At 35.2% G+C, this 23,647-nt stretch overlaps 1 protein-coding gene across 1 annotated transcript; it reads left to right on the top strand.

Moving 5' to 3' along the window:
- Positions 1 to 1,293: 1,293 nt before the first annotated feature.
- plekho1a (pleckstrin homology domain containing, family O member 1a) lies at positions 1,294 to 14,155 on the top strand. Its single transcript, XM_042744994.1, has 6 exons — positions 1,294 to 1,598; positions 2,609 to 2,755; positions 9,599 to 9,739; positions 10,126 to 10,230; positions 11,419 to 11,520; positions 12,519 to 14,155. Exons 1-6 carry the CDS (start codon positions 1,572 to 1,574, stop codon positions 13,641 to 13,643), a joined length of 1,647 nt encoding a protein of 548 aa, XP_042600928.1. The 5' UTR covers positions 1,294 to 1,571; the 3' UTR covers positions 13,644 to 14,155.
- Positions 14,156 to 23,647: the final 9,492 nt, after the last annotated feature.

Raw genomic sequence — 23,647 nt, 5'->3', positions numbered from 1 at the left:
ATACCAGCAGACCTGAACGACTTAATGGCTTTACTGCCATCAAGCACACAGTTCGCTGTGTATGGATATAAAATGTTAACAGTTGCATATGATGAGTCAGTAAAAGGCCCGGTAGATTTCCAGCCAGATTATATCATGCTTGATGTATTGTACTAAAATGCACATAAATACCGTGGAACAAAAAAATCAGGTTTGAGATTGTTTACAGATTTGGGTAAAAGAAATGGCTTAAGCTATCCCAGGCAAATGTAGAACGCTTTGTCAACCCAAGGGAAACATTTCTTGTTATGTTTTAGAATACTGTGGTCAATTTACGTAGATGGCAAGGAAGCTTAGAACAGTGTAATTATTTTGTTCTTCTGAATGTGTGTGGTTTTCTCAGAGCTTGTAGAAGAGAATATCCTGGGAAATCCCCCTTATGTGCTTGAGTTACATAATAAGTTTATGTTTATTGTAATTATGTTTATTTGTAATATTCAGATCTGTGCTCTCATTTATTGTAATTTTTAGCTTTTGCCACAACTGGCTGGCACACATTTCTTTTTAGGTTTAATGAAACAAAAAGCAGTTTTTAATAAAGAACTTGTCACACTTTTATTTCAGGGAATATCTCTCAAGGTGTTTTTAAAGGTTATTTATATATTTCTTTATAGATGCTTTGACTTTGTGACAACATGCCCCAGTAGTATATTTGCACACTATATGGGGTAAGTTGGCACAATACAACCTGGCTTTATTTATGTAGCCTATTTAAGCTAAATTTAAACAGTTATGCAGAAGAATTATGCATGAAACATCAAAAATGAAGTAAGTGTAATTTTTGTTAACTTGCCCTGCCTGCAATTTATGAAAAATATATTTGCCTCAATATGCCAGTGTTGTTCCACTGTGTTCGACTGTTATCCAACAGTTATTACAAAAATATGATTTTGACATTTCATTTTGCAGGATAACATATGGAGACATCTAAATATCCAAACATAGCCCTATGGACAACTTTTGTATGTGACAGCTTGCCCCTCCACTCTCCTCCACACTATTTCTCAATGCAAGTTGTTCAGTTGTAGCTTAATATCTGCTAGATATCACATTATAAAACATATCAAACAAGGCCTATGTTCTTGAATTCTTTAGGTTACACATATAAATAAGCTATTATATTACTAAAAATAGCCATATTCTTTGCTTTACGCTGATTTGCAGTGTGTTTAGACTAATGAGGGGCAAAAAGAAAGCCACTGAAGCTCAATATGCAGCGTGACATCACACCGACAACTGTGTGCGTTCAATAGATGGAGCAGTCGAGCTCTACAAACGGGAAAATCCGTTTCGGTGAGTAGCAGCAGCTCGGGGACTCACCCAAGCCAATGGAGAGCCTGTGCCCGCGGTTTGCAAACCGTCAGTGTAGAGACTGGCAGTCAATCAGCTCTGAGAGCCAGCTCCTCATCCCATCCATAGCACCTGCACGAGGCGAGTTCACAGCAAAAGATAAACAAAAACAGCCCTGTTTCTTCTAGAGAGCGGGACAGATCGCGGGATACACTTCGGGAAAGATACATTTTGCGAACAGCATGAAGAAAAGCCATTTGGTCAAAAGGGTGAGAATTTCATACACTGAGTCTATTATGTGAAAATATTGATTTTGAACGCTCATAATTTAATAGTTTAATTGAACAGTGACAGAATGTAATACAGCGCAAGTATTTGTGCTCTTTTTTTTCCCAAATATGTGTAAATTAATTTAACAATGACTCCTTTGTTATGAATCGCCGAATGAGACCGTATATGTATCCGTTACACTTCTTCGTTATATTCTGTAGTCACTCGTGTAATTGGGTCATCTTTTATTTTATTTAACAATATTCAATTAGCCACACCCTTAATTGATCAGCTCATTTTGGGATTTTTTCCCCCTAAATAACAGACCACGGTAGAGTGAAAATGTGACTTTTATTAGGGTGCATTATATCAGGTCATATTAACATTTATTTCTTTAATTGAACTAGTGTTAATCTTTTGTTCCCAGTATTTTTCATTATTAGTAAGTAAGTAATCCAATACCTACTACTAGCCTATATTTGTAAATTTACTTTCAGTATCCTGCTTATAAGCCTATCAACAGTGAGTTAAATTTAATTAGACATGGGAACTAATAGTCTATTTCTTAGTTGTAGTCACTTAATAGTTAATATTAGACTACCTATTCCAGCTTTACTAGTACTTATTATATAATATTACCTATTCTTACGACACTAATATGTATTCCAGTTGTTGCAAGTAACATTTTTAACTAGTCACAATATTTTTTTTTACTTGACATATTGATTTTATACTCACTAGTATCTTATTAATTGCTACTGAAAAACTGGATCTAGTAATTAGTAAAAGTGCTTGAAAACTGTTTGAAGAGACAGAGAGACATACTATCACTACATACAGTTACTATTGGAAGACTTACTAGTAGTTAAAAAAATAAGTACTAAACACAGATACTGAATAAATGTTATGAAGGCTTGGCACAGTGCAGTGCGACAGAGATCTGTTTGAACTCGAATGCTATTATGTAAGACAGGCGACACACTAACCGGGTCACTGTTGACACACTCAGGGTCTTCAGGATGCCAACCAGCCATCATCTCAACCAGACAAAGTAGGCTGGATCCGCAGGTTCAGCGGCAAAGGAATATTTAGGGAAATATGGCGAAACCGCTTTGTGATGCTTAAAGGAGATCATCTGTACATCTTTGAAAAAGAGGTGAGTTATTAAGATTTTAATGATTTTGTGCTCAAAATGATCAAAACAATGCAGGACATGTCAAATTTCCAAAAGTATATGTCAACTACTATATAGTGATTATGTAGTGAGGTATGAATGTTAATAATTAATGTTTGCCAAAACCTCCTGCCCTTGATATAAAAGACATACTTTGCAACATCAAAGTAATCCCTTTGACAAGCTATAATTTTCTAAAGGGTATTATATAAACACTGAAAATTAAATCCTGAAACAACAAGCAGCATGTGAACCTGTGCTTGTGTCGTGCCTGTACCAAAGATCTCTGAAGGTTCTGGAGGTTGCTTACAGATATTCAGCTGAATTCAATTTCCGGTTCATTATAGGAGCAACAAATCTTTGCAATTGAATCATTTGCTCACTTGAAGCATGTGTAGAGGGATGGTTGTAATTTTCATGGAAGTGTGGCAGCTTGTTTCTGTCACTGCCTGTAGGCCTTCATCAGTTTCACAGAGCCATCACGTAACAGCGTATCATCATTAGTACACCTCATTAAAGTGACATAAATGGATTTAAGAGTTGAAAAGGCAGTTGCACATCCCTCATTCACACAGCTGCTGTTTTTGGATGGCATTGTTATTTACATTAAAATATTCAAGACCCAGCTGCACCTCTCTCGCTCACAGGGGATGCTCAGGACTCTGAATCCAGTGTCACACCATCATTAGAAACCCATGTAAACAAACCACATACAACATCTAAATGAAGGGTTGCTGTAATTTATTGCCTGTAATTGGCACAAATAAGAAACGGATAAGCTTTTTAAGTTTACTGTGAACAGGAATATTAATGCAACTCTAAAAAAGATCTTTAGTTGTTATTGTTATTGGGTCATATTTTGTTTAGATTCAAATCAAGATCATCACCATACTTTCACCATTCTTTTTTTTTGTTAATCAGTTTTCAGAAATGAACTTGGAAATAATTAATTTAAGAAGAATCCATACGTTAAAAAGACGTTGATTTACTTGTGGAATCAAGCGCACACACAAAATGCAGGTGGTGTCGCAGTGAAGAAGAATGTTTCCTATTTATAGTGGTGAATTATTTAAACATGGACTTTACAGAGAGAAACCATACAAACAGACTGGACCTGCTGACACCGATGCAGTGTTATGGTTTTGTATAGATCTTAAATATAAAGCATTAAGGGAAAATAAAAGTTATTAATTTGATAAATGATTAGAGGAATAGCCCCCCCTCCCCAAACATTAATAAATATATAACTTTAAGATGTAAATGAGTTTGTTTTTTCAATGAAACAGAGAAATGTAGCATTACATCACTTGTTCACCAACGAATCCTCACCAGTGAATGGGTGCCGTCAGAATGAGAGTCCAAACAGCTCATGAAAACATCAAAATAATCCACACCATTCCTGTCCATCAATTAATGTCTTATCTGTGCATATTTCTCTACCAATTAAAATGAGAAAACAATATTATTGATAGTCGGAAGCAACCATCTAAACCCAAAATGTTAAAAACTTAGTGATGAATTTGTTTCTTACAAACAAAGAGGTTTTCGCATCATAAGATGTTAATTGATGGACTGGAGTTGTGTGGATTATTGTGATGATTTCATCAGCATGTTTGGACTCTCATTTTGATTTCTCCAAATCTGTTCCAATGAACAAACAACTTCTTGGAGTATATTTCAAATGTTCATTTTTGGGTGAAATATTTCTTTAATTTTATTTTAATATACATTATGTGCTCATAGCAACTGAGTCTTAAATCTCTCATTCTCCACTGTCGACACTTCTTGAATTCCCAAAATATTTTGATTTGGCATCCATGACATCATATTTTCACAAGATACCTCAGTTTTTCATTGAAATTAAAGTTACAAAAGGAGCCACAGATCAGATTATTAGCATTCTGTGTACCTGCTTCCAGCCCTTTGAATTCTTCCACTGGTCAGGCAAGCAAGGTTATTTTTATAATATCAGAACACAATGTCAGCAGGTTGCATCAGTCTGAGTATGTGCGCTACAGGTCTGTCCTCTGGTGATCGCTGCCTTCAGGCTGTGTGTATTGTTTGCCATGGCTGTCTATAGTACTGATAACGTTATGCACTGCTGCACTTGACTTTCCTTCAGTGCTTAAGGTAGACCTGTTCTTGCCAGAATGATGTCACTTGACAGAACTCTTCAATTGATCTCACTCATATAGCATAGTGAAGCGCATCTCATGCAACATGAGTCGTAAAGGCTGTGATCCTTCCTGACTCCCAAGTGAATCATTTGAAGTTTATACATGTAGACAGCTGAGCATCTATAACTGTGTTCAAAGTGCTTCTTTTCAAGCTCTCTCTATATATCTGGTGTAAATAATTGATGCAGTAGTCTAGTATTCACTGTATTCAGGTTGATCAGTCATGGCTGCGAGTGCATTGTGTGCAAAGGGATCATATGTAAACATGTACTGAGGATTTATCCATAAACAGTGTAGATTCACAGAAATCTGTAAACGTGTCAGTATTGCTCAAAACATCGTATATTCAAGACACTGCAGTGCTCAATAATAAGGATTTTTTTGTACTGTGGTAGAGCCCTTTAAAATCCATTTTAGTTGTTCCCAAATTCCTTTTTCTTTTCTTTTTTTCTGGATTCTGTTTTAATTTTTCTAGACTCTGTTTTAATGGTTGAATTAAATGTTATTAATCAAAGAGCATGACTAATTATTTGAAATAATTACTTTATTACTAATTGATTGAAATTTACACAATTTAACTGCAATTTATTAAAAGTTAAAAAATTCTAATTTTAAGGCCCTATAAAATTTTATAAATTTTTTCAATTTTCACCTAATTCTGTGTTTTCCGTTAATTTTCTGAATTCAACTTTAATGGTTTCATATTTATTATTTAATTTATTTCTTTTTGTAAATGCTGTGTTTTCTGCTAAATAAATTCTGGCAATTTTTTTTTTCCTGGTAAATATTCCTTAAAACATTATGTTTGAATAATTTTTTTATTAGTAGTAGTCTATCATTACATTAGTTCAGAAAATTTATAACATTAATATGTTTTTTTTAATCAACATTTACATCAGAAAATTAAAAATCATTTACATTTTTAATAATAAATTAAGTGAGGTTTCATGAGGTTTCACAAGGTTTCACATTTGTTCTTGTTATATGAGTGTGTGTGTGCGTGTGTGTATTTGTATATTTAATGAATATTATCATTTACTCTATATATAGGACTATATAAAATAATATGTACATATTACTATATATCTGCAAATAAGAATGTTATTGTTGTTAAATTAATAAGGTTTAATTTATATATATATATATATATATATATATATATATATATATATATAATATATATATATATATATATATATATATATACATAGATTAATATAAGATTTTATCTTTCTTTTATGTCAAATAAATGAGTCAGTGAATCAGTCTAATCATCTGTGTTAATTCTGATATTTGAACACTTGCTTACATCCATTTGGCAGGGCAAATGCTTTTAGGTTTACCTATGGTGTTTATTTTAATTATGTCTATTTTAGGAAAATTGGTTGACCTCAAAATAACGCGGTCAACCAGATTACAGAACACTCTGAACACGTGATTCGAGGGGATTCTGCAAATCTATTTCCACCTTTAATTCCTGCCTGGTCATAGAAGTATAACTAGGCAAGTAATGTCAGTATTCATATCATGTTTACTACACTGTAGTGTCCATACATCCTGAAACAGCTGTATGGTTGTATGGCTTGATAAAATACCAGTTCACAATGCCGAAAACCATCTCTCTTCTGAAATCCTTGGGAATTTCAGGGAAAAAAGCATCAAGAGAATGTAATATTCATAGGAGTACTCTTTACGATGCCTGCGTTTTAGTCCTTACATCTAGTTGTTGATGGAGTAACCTCCGTCAGAATGAAGATGGTCGGTTAGTGGGTTATTTTTGGAGGTGGTTAATCCAGAGATCAGGATGGCCCCCTGCCGGGAACGTGCTGTGCCAACAGCGGGGGAGTGAAATATTGATGTGGTGAAGAGAGGCCAGGCTCTTTTCCTCCAGGGGTCTTTTGCCCCATATTAGCATCACTAGTACGCTCTTTCTCAGAGTGTGCACTCACTCACATTTAAATGTGTGACCCCAGGAGGCCATCTGGAGGCATACGGTTACACAGATTACCTTTGGCAATATGTGCCATAGGGGGGATGTTACCTACATTTCACTTTTTTTATTGTAAAACCAGTGGTTTTCTAAACACGACCACATTTAAAGCAGAATATGATATTACAGAGTCATATTAACTAGAGATGTTATGAACAGGCCGGTTTGCTTGTGCCTGCTCTATGATCACAGATCACTTTGATCTTTGTACTTTAATCTCAAGCTCACTGACACCAGATTCCTTTGTTGTGTATTTCCGTTCCTATGGTGAATGCTTGGTAACCATGCAGAATTCTGGCCCAAAATGTCTATGTTTTATTTTTTGCTCCATGTGACATCACATAGTACATGTTAATACCTCTAGCATTGAGTTTTTGTGTTCCTCTCAGCAGAAATCCTTGTGACCATCATTGTGTCTCTGTGGGATTTAAAGTCCCACTGTGGGTTTTTCCTCCCTCAGGTTCAGTGAAATTTACCACTTTTCCACCACAGTCATCTATAATGAGGACTGACCTGTCTTAAAATGAGGCATTTTTTCACAGATGGGTCACTGGTTGAATAATTAGAGGAGGAGCTGGACTAACTGAAATCCGTTTGGAACATCTGTCTCGATTTCTGATGAAAAAGAAAACCAGTCACAATTCTATTCCTTTTGTACTATTTGGCATGAAGAGAGAATTTATTCTGAGCTAGGCTTGGTTATATGTGTGTGAGGTTTGTGCTGTTCTTAAGGTTTCATTGTGTACGCATTGTCAGAAAAATAAGGGACTCACAACTAATAATTTTCAAATAATAAATATACATTGAGTGATATAATGTCACTGAGATACACATTCAAAAGTTGTGGTCAGTGAGAAATTAATACTTTTATTTAGCAAGGACACATCAAACATGACAGCAAAAACATTTATAATGTTTATAATTTCAATTTCAAATAAATGCTGCTCATTTAACATTTCTATCCTTTAATAAATTACATTTTAAAATATATTTACATAGAAAACAGTTTTTTTGTAGTTAAACTGTAATATTACACAATATTGCTGTATTTTTTAACAAATTAATGCAGCCTGAAGATGTAAATAAAAAAATGAGCAGTTATGAGCAATAAAGTTGCCATTGTGATGTATAGTTGTAATTGTTAGAAATAAATGAGAAATTTAGAAAAATTAAGTCAAATAAAGCATTTTTTTGTTTGTTTTTTACTCTGAGGTAGAAACTGGTTTCCAAAATTTGTAAATATTAATTTTTAATTAAAATTTAATATTTTATTTTTTTTTTTTTTGTATGTTGTTGAATGTTTTAGTCACCCTCGAGGCATCCTAGGTGTATATGACTTTATTCTTTCAGACGAATCCAATCGGAGTTATATTAAAAATTGTCCTTGCTCTTCCAAGCTTTTCAAAAATGATAAACACTTTTTTCTGACATCTGCTGACTGTGGTACGCTGAAGACGTGCAGCCGGAAGATGTAGTACGTCAGCACTGCGTGGTTAGTGACGAGCACAAAACAAAACACCGGTCACAATTTAGAAGCCCAAAATGAGGATTTGTAAAGAAAAATGTGTGAGGATTTTGATATAAGCCAAGAGGAGACTGGTTTTCCTTTGCTCCTACATTTCCCAGAGGCGCGCGCGACGCAAACTGTACGTCTTCCGGCTGCGCCTCTTCTGCGTCCCACAGTCAGCAGATGTGAGAAAAAAGTGTTAATTATGTTTGAAATCTGGATATTTATCTTACAAAAATGCATGGATTTGCTACAGTGGGCCTTTATTCACCCCCCGGAGCCATGTGAGGGATGTTTTATTACAGATGCAAGCACTTTATTTCACGTCTTCTGAACAGTTGATAACAAACACCCACTTACCCCCATTGAAAGGCTTGGAAGAGCAAGGACAATTTTTAATATAGCTCCGATTGGATTCATATGAAAGAAGAAAGTCACATACACCTAGGATGCTTCAAGGGTGACTAAAACATAGACAAATTTTTATTTTTGGGCACACTAACCCTAAAGGGATAATTCACCCAAAAATGAAAATTCTGTCATTAATTACTCACCCTCAAGTAGTTCCAAACCCAGAAGACCTTTGTTCAAATTTGGAACACAAATTATGATATTTTTGATGAAATCCAAAGGCTTTCTGACTCTGCATAGACGGCTACCATGTTTAAGGCCCAGAAAAGTAGTAAGGACATCATTAAAATAGTCCATGTGACATCAGTGGTTCAACCTTAATGTTATGAAGCTATGAGACCTTTTTGTGCACAAAGAAAACAAAACAAAAAAAATATCAGTGTTTCAGTGTTCAACCCGTACCATGACTCAATTATCATTTTTGGGTGAACGATCCCTTTATATAAGGGTACTGATGTTTTGTTACTTTATGTAAAATAAATGTTTATTGTGATTTGTGATTTAGTGTTCTGTCACCATGGATCGAGCCTTTAATGATCTCACAGCAGTGTTCTGTTGAACATTAATTATTGCTGTCCTTGGAGCTAAAATCAATATGTCCCACCATGCTTCACTGTTGTCTGCACAGTTGGCCTGGGAAAGCACTGCTGATACTTTCAATAAATGATAGCAATTGTTTCTAGCTTCAGGCCTGGTGATGGCCTGTGTCTGTGTGCTGATGCTGCTGTTCTTGTGTCCAGATGAAGAATGATGGGAAGACTCATGAAGTGTTTGACCTGGCACAATATGAGCGCTCGGAGGAACTGCGAAAGGCCAAGAGCCATAGCAAGAAGAACCACAGTAGATTTACCCTGCTCCGATGCCAACGTCCTGGAAACAAGGTAAGAACAAAACATTATGATGTTATGGTTTAAAAAAATAGGGTACAATTCAATTTGTGCCTCTTTTACTTATGTGAGGTCTGATTTTTAGGCAGTTTCTTAATTTATTGCACAGTAAAAAAAAAGAAGAAGAAGAAGAAGAAGAATCTGTGTCAGTCAACATCAAAGTACTTTTTGATTAAATTTTAAAAGAGATCTTAACTTCAAAAACATGTAGATTTTGCAATGAGCAACTGATTCCTTAATGAAAAGATCGAGGAAAATTTGTTTGTATTTGTTTTTTCCAAAGACCCTAAAATGCATGTTTGGAAATTCAAAATAACACCATCATTTATTTTAAAACCTTTGATAGTTTATATTTGAATATATATTTTTTTCTCCATTAGAGCCCCAATCTTGTATTTCTGGCCATCAGTCCAGAGGAGAAGGAATCTTGGATCAATGTTTTAAATAATGCTATTACCAGAGCTAAGAATCGTGTGCTGGATGAGGTGAGTACAGACATTTCATATATTCTTTATTTATTCCTTGCTGTTTAATGCTCATCTTCCCACCTATATTTTAGCTTTCCACTCCTGCAGTCTCTTCCCACACTCCTTCCTCTCATTAGTCAGTCTCTTTCTGTTTATATTTCTTTCTCTTTTATATTCTAGTGCTAACCCTCTTCCACTTCCTGTTCGATTTTTCTATCTTCCTGTCATTATTTGTGTTTTGAACTTTTAGGATACTGGAAATGTAAATATTTTACAAAAGCAATAAATGTGGAAAATATTTCCTACTTTTCTTGACATACCCATGAAAAACATTTCAGCTAAGCACTTTTAAACCATCAATATTATTATATTTTATTATGTATTATTATATTATATATTGTTATTATACACATGACTGTGTGAAATATTATTATATTAAAATATATATAATTGATATAATATATAAAATGTTTGGGGTTTTAAGAAATTAATTTTCGCATTAAAAAATTAACTTTTTACAATGTTACAAAAAATCTATTTAAAAAAATGCTGTTCTTTTTAAATTTCTACTTATCAAAAAATAACTGATTTTTAACATTGATAATAGTAAGAAATGTTTCTTGAGCACCAAATCAGCATATTAGAGTATTATTCTCATGGATCGTTTTAAACTGAAAACTGGAGTAATAACTGCGGAAAAATCAGCTTTGCATCACAGGAATAAATTACATTTTAAAATATATTAAAAAAGAAAACTATTTTAATATATTTCACAGTATTACTCTTTTATTGTTTTTTTTTTTCAAATGCAACCTTGAGCATAAGAAATGTCTTTTCAAATTCTTCTTTATAGCTCTAGCCACAAAAATTAAAATGAGCTTTCTTGTATCTAAAAGAAACTGATAACAACTTTATATGTAGGAAAGGATTTTGCAGTCTTGTTTTCACATTTCATATAGCAGAAACCCACTTTTGTGAATTTAACATCATCTGCATATAGCACCCTCTATTTATAAATCTGCAAATTCATTTTCACACCAACAACTGCTGGATTAAACTGAGATGAATGTGAGACTAATTAACACTTGATGTCATATAGGCCTTTTGTGTTGTGTAAATTAGAAACCATATAAGGCTGCTGAAAATGACTTTGTTAATATAGTAAAAATTATCTCAGCTCCAGTTTTGTTTTGTTTTTCTCTGCAGGTCACGATTGAGGAGGAGAGTCTTCTGGCTCACCCTACACGCGATCGGGCCAAAATCCCACTTGGGCGCCGTTTGCCCACACGGGGTCATCTCATGGCAGTGGTGGGTGGTATTCTTGTTTAGACTATGATTCAGATGTCTGTTGTTGTTTGTCGGTGTGCGCCAGTGGAAATGTACTGACTTCATGGCACTAGGTGGTTGTCTGGCACAGTAGTGATGAAACTTAAATGCAGCTATTTATAACTAGACTGCATAACAGATAGTCCAGAAAACTTTACTGAAACCTAACTATTTAAATTTATTTTTCCTCATTTAACAAGTTTTACACATGATATGAATGTTTACCTTTCAGGATGCATTAATCTGATCAAAACATAAAGTAAAGACTTACTTTCTATTTTTTATTTCAAATAATTGCAGCTCTGAACTTTTTATTAATCAAAGAATCCTTTTTTAATGTACTCCACTATTCAAAAGTTTGGGGTAAGTAAGATGTTTTAAAAATAACTAATACTTCTGTTCAGCAAAGAGCAAAGATAAAATAAGATCAGTAAGTAAAGGTAAGTAAAGACTTTTTAATAATTGTACAAATTATGTATATTACAAATAAATTCTATTCTTCAGATTTTTCTATTCATTAAGGAATCCTGACAAAAATGCACGATGCTCTCTCCGTTTTCAACATTGATAATAATATGAATTGTTTCTTGAGCACCAAATCATCAATGATTTTTGAAGGATCATGTGACACAGAAGACTAGAGTAATGGCTGCTGAAAATTCAGCTTTGGCATCACAGGAATAAATGTAATTTTAAAAATGTATTAAAATAGAGAACAGTTTTTTTAAACTGTAATATTATTTAACAATATTGCCATTTACTGTATTTTTGATCAAATAAATGCAGCCTCGCCGAATTAAAAAAACATGTAAAACATCTTATTGACCCCAAACCTACATGTACATACATTTGGTTTAATATTTTGACACCTTTTTAAAATGAATCTGTTATAAATCAGGCATATCTGCTAGAAAAACAAATAAAAGTGAGTAAATGCCTCTTTAATAGAAAGAAATGTGTTTCATGCTTTCTTGTTTTAGGGCTCTGCTTCCTCTGATGGAATGCTGACACTGGAGTTGGTGAATGAGGAGGATGCTGGTATGCTGGATGATGATCAGGATGGGTGGTTGAAGGACCATCAGGTCAGCCTGGATAAACTGGCTCCCGGCCGTCGACGTGCTGGCACTGATGCGTCCAGGCCACCGGCCTCCATTACAAACAGCAAAGTAAAAACTAGCAGCTTGCCACGCAGGAGCGAGTTCTCCTGGAGCCATGAAAACCAGCCTCACACACCTCAGAATGAGAAGAAGTTAGCTCAGGGCCGTAACCGATGTGCTTCCATGGATGACGCTCTGTCCCGAGGAGAGAGAAAACCAAACAAGAAGAATGGGGTCCAGGCAACACTGGCCCAGAGTCCTACGGGCCACCTGCAGGAACTAATCAGCCAGCGGCTGCAGAGGACTCAAGAGCTGCTAGCGGAAATTCAGGAACAGGAACCCCATCGGGGAAGGATGGGATCTTATCCCTACTTAAGAGGCATTGACTCCCCCCGTCTCCGCCATCTCAAGGGCTCTGATTCACCGCACTCCAAGGGCTCAAGCTCACATAGCTCACCCCACAGCAAAGGCATAGACTCACCCTCAGTAAGGGTGAAAGATTCACCTGGTTCCAAAGGGAAAGAATCGCCACATGTGAAGTCAAAGGACTCACCCCGTTTTAAGTCATCCAAATCCCCTCATTCCAAGACCGCACTTCGTTCAAAGAGCATCGACTCACCCGATTCAAAAGAATCAAGTTCACCCCATATGAAATGCATTGATCTGACCCACATTAAAGGTTCAGACTCGCCTCTGTCCACTGGCTCAAACTCGCCCCTTATGAAGTCTACAGACCCCGCTTTTTTTCGGATCTCTTACTCTCCCCATTTCAGAATCATGAAGGGTACTGATTCTCCTCTCAGTGAAGCTTTGGACTGGGACAGCAGGAGGGCAGCTGCTGAGCGGCTCTTACAAGAGGCCATTTCCTCCTGGCAAGAAGCTAGAGAGGTTCTGGCTGAGGTAAAGGAGCTACAAGCCAGACAGCAGCGGGCAGAGCACAGTAAAACTGGAACACCCACAACACCCTCACAGAATCGCAAGCAAAAAAGCCCCAGACCAAATCTTTAGACAGTCATAGTGCTTTCTAAGACTTGTGAGCCTTTACAGTGAATGCAAGGAAGGAGAACAATAGGTGGAACTTTCTGTCTTGCCCACATCACAAACCAGTGTTCTGTTTTATATCAGTATATGGTTTATATATTAACTGTTGTTCCTCTGACACCTCAACCCTTTGTCTTTGCACTTTGAACAATTGTATTTTTACTTGTGAGTATTTCAAGGCTGTACTACTTCTTTTGTCGTTGGTAATGTGGAATGCTACTCATGATTAAACTGGTTTATAGTTCTCTTTGCAGAAACAGCTCAGGTGAAAAAACTGGTGGGAATGTTAAGCTTTGTGTGGAAAAAAAATTTTCAGGTAAAGGTTAGCAATGGTCCTAGACACAAATGCATTTTAGCAAGTCTATATACTCCCCAATATCAAGTGGATCAATTATAATAAGCATTTCAGAATATTTGTATATTTTCCCCCAAATTATTAAAAAGACGCTCACATTTTAAAAATAAAATGTTTTTTCTTGTTCCTGTAGTTTTTATTTAACAGAGTTTGAGTATCTAACTAGAGCAGTCAGTGTTGTTGGTAGGAGTTGAAAATCCTAGCTCTCGATTAGATAACGTTTTTGATTCGATTCCGATTCATTTAGTCAATTTTTCTTCTTAGAATAAATTCTCTTTCTGATCATAATCTAAAGACTGATTCAAAAGTTGCTTTTTGAACTATGCTTTTGATTATAAAAGACAGTTCATAAGAGTCATTTGTTCATGAATCATACTGGTTGTTACTCGTGACTCGTTGTTTGTTCACGTCTCGCGATCGCTTAAAGCCAGCGAAGAGGAAAGCTCATTATTTCGCAGTCTTCAACATACTCGTATTCACGTCTCAGGGTAAATTATTATTTTTATTATTTTTTTATTTTTTTATTTAACAATACTAATGTAACAGAATTAGATTATTAATTAGACACAATTAGTCGAGACAGTTAATTTTTTAAGTCACAAATGTATCCATATGCCTCAGAAACAGGCTTTGCTAGGCAAATCTAGCCGGATACTACTCTTACACTTGAATTGCATCACTCTGAGATTCATTTTTCATGAGGCAGGCTGACCCCTTCGTTTTAGAACGAGGCCTGGTGTTGTTTTGAATAATTACTGTACTGAATTCCATCAAAGAATACCTATGAATGGGATACATTGTGATATGAAGAAGCTACTTATTAACATCTTTTGTCTGTCTGGATGAATAGTAATTATGAGGTCATAATTACAGGCCTGATCATCAGTTACTGATATGAGCTCAAATCAGGTGGGTGGGTGAACAGAGTCAACAAATGCCTGTGTACTCAGTCAGTGCACTGTTTTGAGCCATCAAATAGAACTTACAGTCTATTATTGTAACAGTAATTGCTCCACATGAATAAAGTTTTTATTAGGAAACACAAGTACCCATTAGATTATGACTGTTCTGAAAGCCCAGAGTTTTAGCCATATTAGATGACAAAATGAGCATAAATCATAGACCACTAAATTAATTATGACCGTAATCTAGGCCACAGCTATCCAAAGCAGGCTCAACTTCAGCATGCCAGGTTTAACATGAAAAGCTTATTCACATCACTAAATGTATGGCTAATTAAATCTGGTTTAAGGCCAAGCGAGGTCGTGGCATACAGCTTTTAACCTCATTGCTCTACCACACGCTTCTCATGTGCTCTTTAACGTTAAAGACATTTACTGATCCTAAATAACATGATTACTATAACACTGACAGATTCTGATTATGTGATAAAACTAAAACACATTTAAACAAAAACTAAAAAAAGTTCTCAGAAAAAAAAAACCCTCCTGTGAACTATACGTATAGATAGATAAATTGATTTTGTGTTTATATATATATAGGGAGAGAGAGAGAGATGTTATATTTATTTTTAAATATTTTAAAATATAATTTATTTAGCAACGAAGGATTAAATTGATCAAAAGTGAAAGTAAATACATTTATAATGTTACAAATTTCAATTTAAAATGTATCAGATTCCACAAAAATATAAAGCAGCAAAAATAGAGTTCAGCATCGATACTAAGAACAATTGATAACTGAGCCCAAATAATACTTAATAATAATTGAGCACCAAATCAGCATATTAGAATGATTTCTGAATAATCATGATACTGAAGACTGGAGTAATGGCTGCTGAAAATTCAACTTTGCCACCACAGGAGTAAATTACATTTTAAAACAGTTATTTTAAATTTTAATATTAAATTGCTGTTTTTACTGTATTTTGGATTGAATAAATATAGCATAGGTCAGAATTCCTTTTTTAAAACATTCAAATATTTTAATTATTCCAAACATTTTCCAAATTGTATACAATATAATATATTATATTATATTATATTATATTATATTATATTATATTATATTATATTATATTATATTATATTATATTATAACAAATGCATGCAGCACATCATTAGCACATCTGTTCAGTGATGCACTTAATGCATTCAGAGTAACAGCCTGTATACACTATACATGTTAGTATTCATAGTGTACTCATGTGAAACATCACTGACACACTTTAGGGTATGATACAAAACTGAGTCATCCTCTTGGCCCAGTTCCAATCCACGATGAATCCAGTTCATTGTGTGGCGCTTTAAAGTCCTATCATTCAAATCTGTGGTATGGCCGGATGCAAAATTTTCTTGTTATATTTGGAAACTAATGCTTTATATAACTCCCAGGTCTACTCACTGACTCACAATAACCTGCAAACATTTATATAATACATTTAGTATTCTTAATTTCATATTGCAATATTATATTTCTTTTTCGTGTTACCATGCACAATATGAATTTGCATAATTTAAAACAATACAAATGTTTGCCTCATAACAATTAACTGGCAAAACTAATCGATGAGCACTACTTGAAACACATGATCTAATTTGTATGAACTGATTCTGTTGCATGACTACAATAAATGATTTATGTCCCACTCCCCTCTGTTTCTCACTTCTAATAATTTTTAATAAGCTCTGGTGCCTGTGAGTATCAGCACTACAGTTCCTCACTAAAAAAGCTGTGTGGTTTTGTAATCAAAAAGAGATTGTGTAGCATCCAACATGGCATGTAGGACTGGTATACATTTGAAGGACTGCTTTGCTTTCACATGTATTTTTTATCAGGCTCATGTTAACATTCTTGCAGAAGGAAGCATTCTGAAGGGTTATTCTGTATGCAGGGCTTGAACTCGAGCGGATGATCAGCAACACCTGATTCACACTGAGGCAACCGATTCATCTGGGCCAATGAGAGCGTATATGTAAATGTGGGTAGAAGGGGGTGGGGGGTTGCTTTGTGACTCATTAGCCTTGCAGCATCTGGTTTTGGTGCACTTCTACTGATTCAAATAGATTACTAGAGACATCCCAGAGATGTCATTATTTGGTTTAAAGCCTGAAGCTAAATGGTATTGCCTTACTCACCCTAAAATTGTATTTCTGCATAGGAGAAAGGCTTAGAAAGATTGGCTGTTGAATGTGACCTATATTCACAAATAGATCAGACACAGCGGCAACACTGCGTGGGATTCATGTGCCTTGTGCATTTTTTTAATAAGTATGATGTATGCTCAATTAATCAAATAAAACCAGTTTACTTCAGTAAGATGGCATTGATGAATTCTGGTTCATTTACATATTTAGGTATTAATATATATATTTTTTCCAGATAACAATACATTAGAGCATTAGCATTAGAGGGTTTCCCAAACTTGGGTTCATGAGGAAAGTACAGTGGGTTTGTGAGTTGATGAAAAGCTAATTATAATTTCTCTCAAATCAAATGAAAATAAATAAATGGGGCTACACGTTAATTGCTATCTGATTCACTGTAAATGCAGTAAACTCCATCTCTTCTTATGGGGTAAGTTTAACATGCATTAAGGAATACAGAGTGTGCTAGGTTTCTTTATTTACACATTTAATTTGCATAATTCCCAACATTTTGTTGACAAATGTTTACAGCTTTACAAGCTTTGGGATAAAATTGTAATCAAAATTTTTGGAGATTTGGAAAATAATTAAAATATCATCAGATTTGATTTGATTCTAATGATCAAATGTTCATGGTTTATTTTACAGTACAATTGTAATTTATAAACGTTTTTTTAATTGGTTTCGGTCCAATTGAAGGTTTAACTGCAAAAACAAAACACTTAATAAAATATTAAATAGTTTATTTATTTACTGGTGTGTCATGTGACTATTAAAGGGATAGTTCACCCAAAAATGAAAATTAACCCATGGTTTACTCACCCTCAGGGCATCTTAGGCGTATCTGACATTCCTCTTTCAGACGAATCCAAATTGGAGTTATATTAAAAATTGTCCTGGCTCTTCTAAACTGTATAATGGCAGTGAATGGGGCCACTGTTTTTGAAGCCGAAAAAAGTGCATCCATCCATCATAAAACTACTCCACACGGCTCCGGGGTGTTAATAAAGGCCTTCTGAAGTGAAACAATGCGTTAGTGTAAGACAAATATTGTTTTTTAAAATTGTATAAACTGTAATCTCCAGCTTCCGGTCGCTCAAGCAGGTGCGTTCACGACAAGGCGTTCGAGCGTATGACTTAGTCATAGTGGAAGGCACAACGTAAGCAGAAGGCACAACAATTGATCAGCGCCGATGACAGGTCAGTGCGATGTGAGCTCTGTAACATTGTAACAACTGTTTCGTTCCACTTTCAGTGCATTTGGCTTCCCATATGTACGGTTCTCTCGCTCTCAGTTATGTTTATGGCTGTAGATATGGAGTGCAGAGAGACATATACGCTACGCCCTCTTCTGGATACGGGCGGGAATATGCAACTCATTTGAATTTAAAGCAATACACTCCAAATCAGCTCTTTTTCTTTACACACACCACAAAAATGACATTTTCCAGCTGTTATAATAAATGATCTGTTGGGTATTTGGGGATAAAACTTCACAGACACATTCTCGGGACACCCGAGACCAAAATTACATCTTGTAAAAAGGGGCATAATATGTGCCCTTTAAATGTCATAGTTATATCAAATTGCATAACTGAATCAAAAATCATGACTGGATCCTCCAGTGAAAACGACTTCTCTCTGGTGAAGTATGCAGGACTTCAGTATTTAGTCCACTTAAACCCCACCCCTTTTGGTCAAGAAGTGTGTTTCATCTCAAAATCAAATCAACAGCTGATGGATAGAACCAAGTCCCCGCCCTAAAACCATCTGTCGCTATATCTTTTTTATTGCAACTATTAATACTGTGTTACACTGTGACTTGTTGGAAAGTATAGCTTATTGCAACAGTTGCACTTCTTTGAATACAACTGAACTTATGTTAAGCTACTAAAAGAGTTGCTGCTTTTAGTTACTTACTGCCCAACACAAAGCAATTTAAAAACTATGACTAATGTCACAAGCACAGGCATGTGCCAGTAACTCCTTGCAGATTACCATTCGGCTAAAAATACACGTCTCGGTCACTGGTTTTATTTCCAGTTCCAAATTACATCTCTGTTTCCACCTTTCAACAATAACATTGCTTCCTCCTTTTGAGAGAGGATTTTCCTCCGTGTTAGTGTTGTGCGGATGCTAGCAACAGACCTAAAAATACATGCAGTTTTACCAATACCACATGATAAAACACAAACACGCCATATAGCACTCTGGGAGAGCAAAGGCCTAAACCTAATGTGTCATTTCTCTCGGACCAGCGCACAGTGCACATGGTCACTTATAAAAATAACATGACAACAGAGAGCTTTTAGAGAGATATGCTGGGCTTTGCATATTTAAAGGATGAGCCACGCCACATGTAAACACTTGAACAATCAACTCTAAAGGGTTAACGCAAAATGTACTCTTCTCACGATACTACTGGTTTATGTAGAGCAGCATCGATATAAAATAGTTTGTTTAACATGCATTTTAAATTTTCAGTTTCTAGTTTTTTGCATTAATGAACAACCAGCCCTATCTGTACTTTTGTGCTGTACATCGTCTTTAATAAATCATTTCCTCTTGAACACTTCCTTCAATCTTTTTTGCCAGATAAAAAGTAAAGGGGATTCAGCCATAATTGCAGGTTGTGCTTCTGTCCCGATCACTTGAACCCTGGGCTAATAACAGCTGGTGCTGTATGCCCTTTCATGTTTAATTCATGAAGCACACTGTAAGTATGATTATAGCTTTGTAAAATGAATAAAGACCCTAGATTAGGATCTCCATGTACGCTCTGTTTCTATCAGTGCAGTGATGTCTATGACCTCCATTCAGTGTAGTGCTGGTAGTTTGCAAAATCAATGAAAATGACTTTAGCCCCATGATTTTGATGAAATAATGATTGATCGCTCTAAGGTTAAGCAAACTACATGGCGTTAAGTGAAGTCTACAAATGCCCTGTGGGGTTTGATGGGTAACAGCTGTTTATTGTCACCCGCATTCTTCTGGAAGATCTGGGCCAAAGCAGTATTTCATTACAAAATCAATTTTAGTCACATTTAGGTATATAAAAATGCTCATCAAAATGATTTCTGAGTCAGCTGGCTAAACATCCAGATTTGAATTCACATTTATTGCTGGAGGCTGCTGCACAGACGAACAGCTGCATGCAGTAAAAAGATTTAAAAATATCAGATCAAAAATGTAACAAAATCTGCTTCAGATTACAGATTATGCAGCAGGTTTCACTCAAAATATGCAATAAATTTACTTATCAAAGTACATATCACCTCAGAGTAATTCAGATTTCTCTATACAAAATTTACATAAAATATGCAAAACTAAAATAACATCTGCATTTATTATTTACATTAAAAAAAGAGAGATTTTGAATAAGTGTGTCACTATCAATTACATTTATACTAAATACAACAAAACACCTCAACTGACCGAGTCAAAAGCATTGAACAGGGACTTGAATCGAATTTTTTATGTTCATTTATAAACTGTTCGAATGATAATAAATCGGTCTTTCCAATGCTAAATATAAGAGAGAGAGAGGACATTTTAGGATGTACAGATTCACTAGAATGAATCAGCATTTTCAGTGCTACAAATGTAAAAAGGAGGAGAAAAATAAAATGAAAAATCACCCTATTAATTTTCTAAAAACATCTTTTATATCTTATTATGAATGATTCATTCATTTTTATGTTCAATTTAAAAAAAATGTTTTTGACCTTAATTTTAATTTTTAACCATTAATTAATCTAACCATAATTAGATTTTTCTCTGAAAATAATGGACTTCTCTCTATGTATGCAAAAACTAGTTTTTCACATCAAAGTCTGCCTCAGATTACTGCCTCAATGTACTTCTCTAAGTAAGATTAGAGTGGTTCAAATTTCAGTTTGTTGTGTGTATAGTGTATCTGCACGCCACTTGTCTTTTATTCACTCACCTCGGGCCTCTTGGGGATTTTGTGGGTTTTATTAAATATCTGATGTAAGGCACATAAAAGCATTATTAATATAAAAGTTTCCCCTGGAAGCGATGAAGCTGTTGTGTCATATAACAAAAGCTAAATGGCTACTCATCATAACTGCTCATCAGATCTTGGCCATTCACTGCATTGACTCCTTTTAAGGCTTAGAGAGGCTCGGGCTTCCTGATTGGATGCTCCAGCTCATCAGCTGCTGTGGGGGTTGAGGCAGTCTGCACATGGATGAGCTGTAGGCTCTGTGTGTGTGTGTGTGTGTGTGTGTGTGTGTGTGTGTGTGTGCAGATTCATCTAAACTGTAATGTACATGAGCACTGCTGAAACATTCTGTGTTGAAGTACTTTTGGTGTGGTGTCTGTAATACACTATACATCACAGACTTTGCATTTCAGGCATAAAACATCACTGTCCTCGGTGCAAAAGAATATTCAAAGATGCTGCAAACTGACTGTGACCTTTATCTTCACACATAGTCAAACACTATGTTGACAGGGATATATTAACATGATTCAAGCTTCTTAAAGCCTCCTGAGTTATTGGTATATGATGATAATGTGGGGATGATTATGTGCCCAAGACAAAACATGCATTACTTGTAAATTAGCTCCCTCCAGTGGTCTGAAGACCATGTTACAGTGACAGATGCCAGTCCAGGAATAATAAAGATAGTTCTGTGAACACCTTGACACTTAGTGTGGCGTGTTATAGTATATGGGATAAGTTTCAACCAAAATCGAAACAAATAATTTTATTATGTGTAACATTTAAAGTGTGTGGTTGCTTGGCCAAAAACTTATATTTATAAAAAAAATACTTTTTTAGGTGTAAACTGAATGTTTGCATGGATCTTGCAAGTCTTTCTCAAGAGAAGTGCAGAATGACTTTCAAAAAGATCAGATGATAAAGTTGCTATGGAATGCACAAATAAAAGCCGATGAGAAAATAACATGAAAAATAAACACTCCTCTGCGAATGGTATGAACTCTTAAATGATAAATGAAGGTCCAAGGGTGTTTTAAACTAAGCTATTTTTCCATTTGAATTCATGATGGTAATATAAAATGTTGTAAAAGTTTGATGTGAAACAGGCCTGGTTGTTGGCAGCTATAGAAGGGTGGGCTGGCATATATGCTGCTGGGTGGGCAATATTTTTCTTTCTTTATTTTTAAACTTGTCTATATTGTCTATTTTCTCTCTTTAAATTTTGAGCACAGACCAGCCAATATACAAAGGCTGCTGACACTTATTTTTCCAAAAAGAGGAAATGAAAGCAATAAAGGAGACGTATGAAGAAATATATTTCAAGAGCTAAAATTTATTGTAAAGTAATGCATTTGATCTATTTGCTCATTTATTACGTCTACTTTTTATTTTAATAGGCTAAATGACAGTCTTAACCACAACCTATAAACACATTTGCCCAAGCCAATCTTCAAACTTCTCAACATACAGCATGTCTCAGATCTCTTTAAATGCACAAATAAATAAACAAAAGATTAATGATGCCTTTGCCCAAGTTCTGATTGGGGAAGACATACATAAAGGCCTCAACCTTGATGTGGTGTCCATGCTGACAGCTTTAAAAGTTTAAAAGTGTTACATTCTGGTCTCAGATTAAATAGTATTTTATTTTCTCTGTAGTCAGTGAGATAAAAGATCTTTGCATTTACTGCCATTGGTTATATGGATTTAAATTAACATAGAAAGTGAAAGTGAAAGTGATGTGACAGCTAAGTATGGTGACCCATACTCAGAATTCGTGCTCTGCATTTAACCCATCCAAAGTGCACACACACAGCAGTGAACACACACCCGGAGCAGTAGGCAGCCATTTATGTTGCGGTGCCCAGGGAGCAGTTGGGGGTTCGGTGCCTTGCTCAAGGGCACCTCAGTCGTAGTATTGCCGGCCCGAGACTAAAAACCCATAACCTTAGGGTTAGGAGACAAACTCTCTACCCACTAGACCACGACTTCCCCAGAAATTAATTTGCATGTTATTTATAAATAAGCTGTGATATTCCTGTCAAAGTACAGTAAGTATTGTTCAATTTTTAGTTTTAACATTTCTTACTACTAATAATCACCTAGTGAAACTCTCACTTATCAAACCTATGAATAATTAATATGCATCACAGTGACTCCACCCTTCCACTGTTGCAGCTGTATTTCTATTGGCTGGGTGGTGATTGCTTTACTCCTGATTAATTAATGATACTTTTGGTAACTCTGTCTGTTGATCACATGCCACACCCCTTTCCACTATGCTCTGCTGCTTAAAAGTTTGTGTAACTCAAAAATAAATAATCGAAGTAGGAGGCTTTGCAGATGGCAGTGTAGTATAAAATTAAAGTTTGCAGGCCTATGGAGCTCATGCTCAAGAAAAAGCCAACTAGATAAACTTGAGCTGGGATTTTTAAAATTATATTAAAAGTCCTTCCACTTAATATTCTACATTGATGATCCTTTTTGAACTACTCAAAATTCTAAGTTTTATAAACAAAAACAAATCTAAACCACAAGGACA

This window comes from Cyprinus carpio, chromosome B19 (assembly GCF_018340385.1).
Source record: "Cyprinus carpio isolate SPL01 chromosome B19, ASM1834038v1, whole genome shotgun sequence".
NCBI lineage: Eukaryota > Metazoa > Chordata > Actinopteri > Cypriniformes > Cyprinidae > Cyprinus > Cyprinus carpio.
The sequence above is the reverse complement of the archived record's forward strand: the minus strand, read 5'-3'. Positions and strand labels throughout refer to the sequence as shown.

Excerpts from the sequence above, each read along its gene's own strand:
- plekho1a (XM_042744994.1), top strand. The coding sequence starts at position 1,572 with ATGAAGAAAAGCCATTTGGTCAAAAGG. Across the intron at positions 1,599-2,608 it reads AAAGCCATTTGGTCAAAAGG|GGTCTTCAGGATGCCAACCA; the intron begins GTGAGAATTTCA and ends TGACACACTCAG. Across the intron at positions 11,521-12,518 it reads GGGGTCATCTCATGGCAGTG|GGCTCTGCTTCCTCTGATGG; the intron begins GTGGGTGGTATT and ends TTCTTGTTTTAG.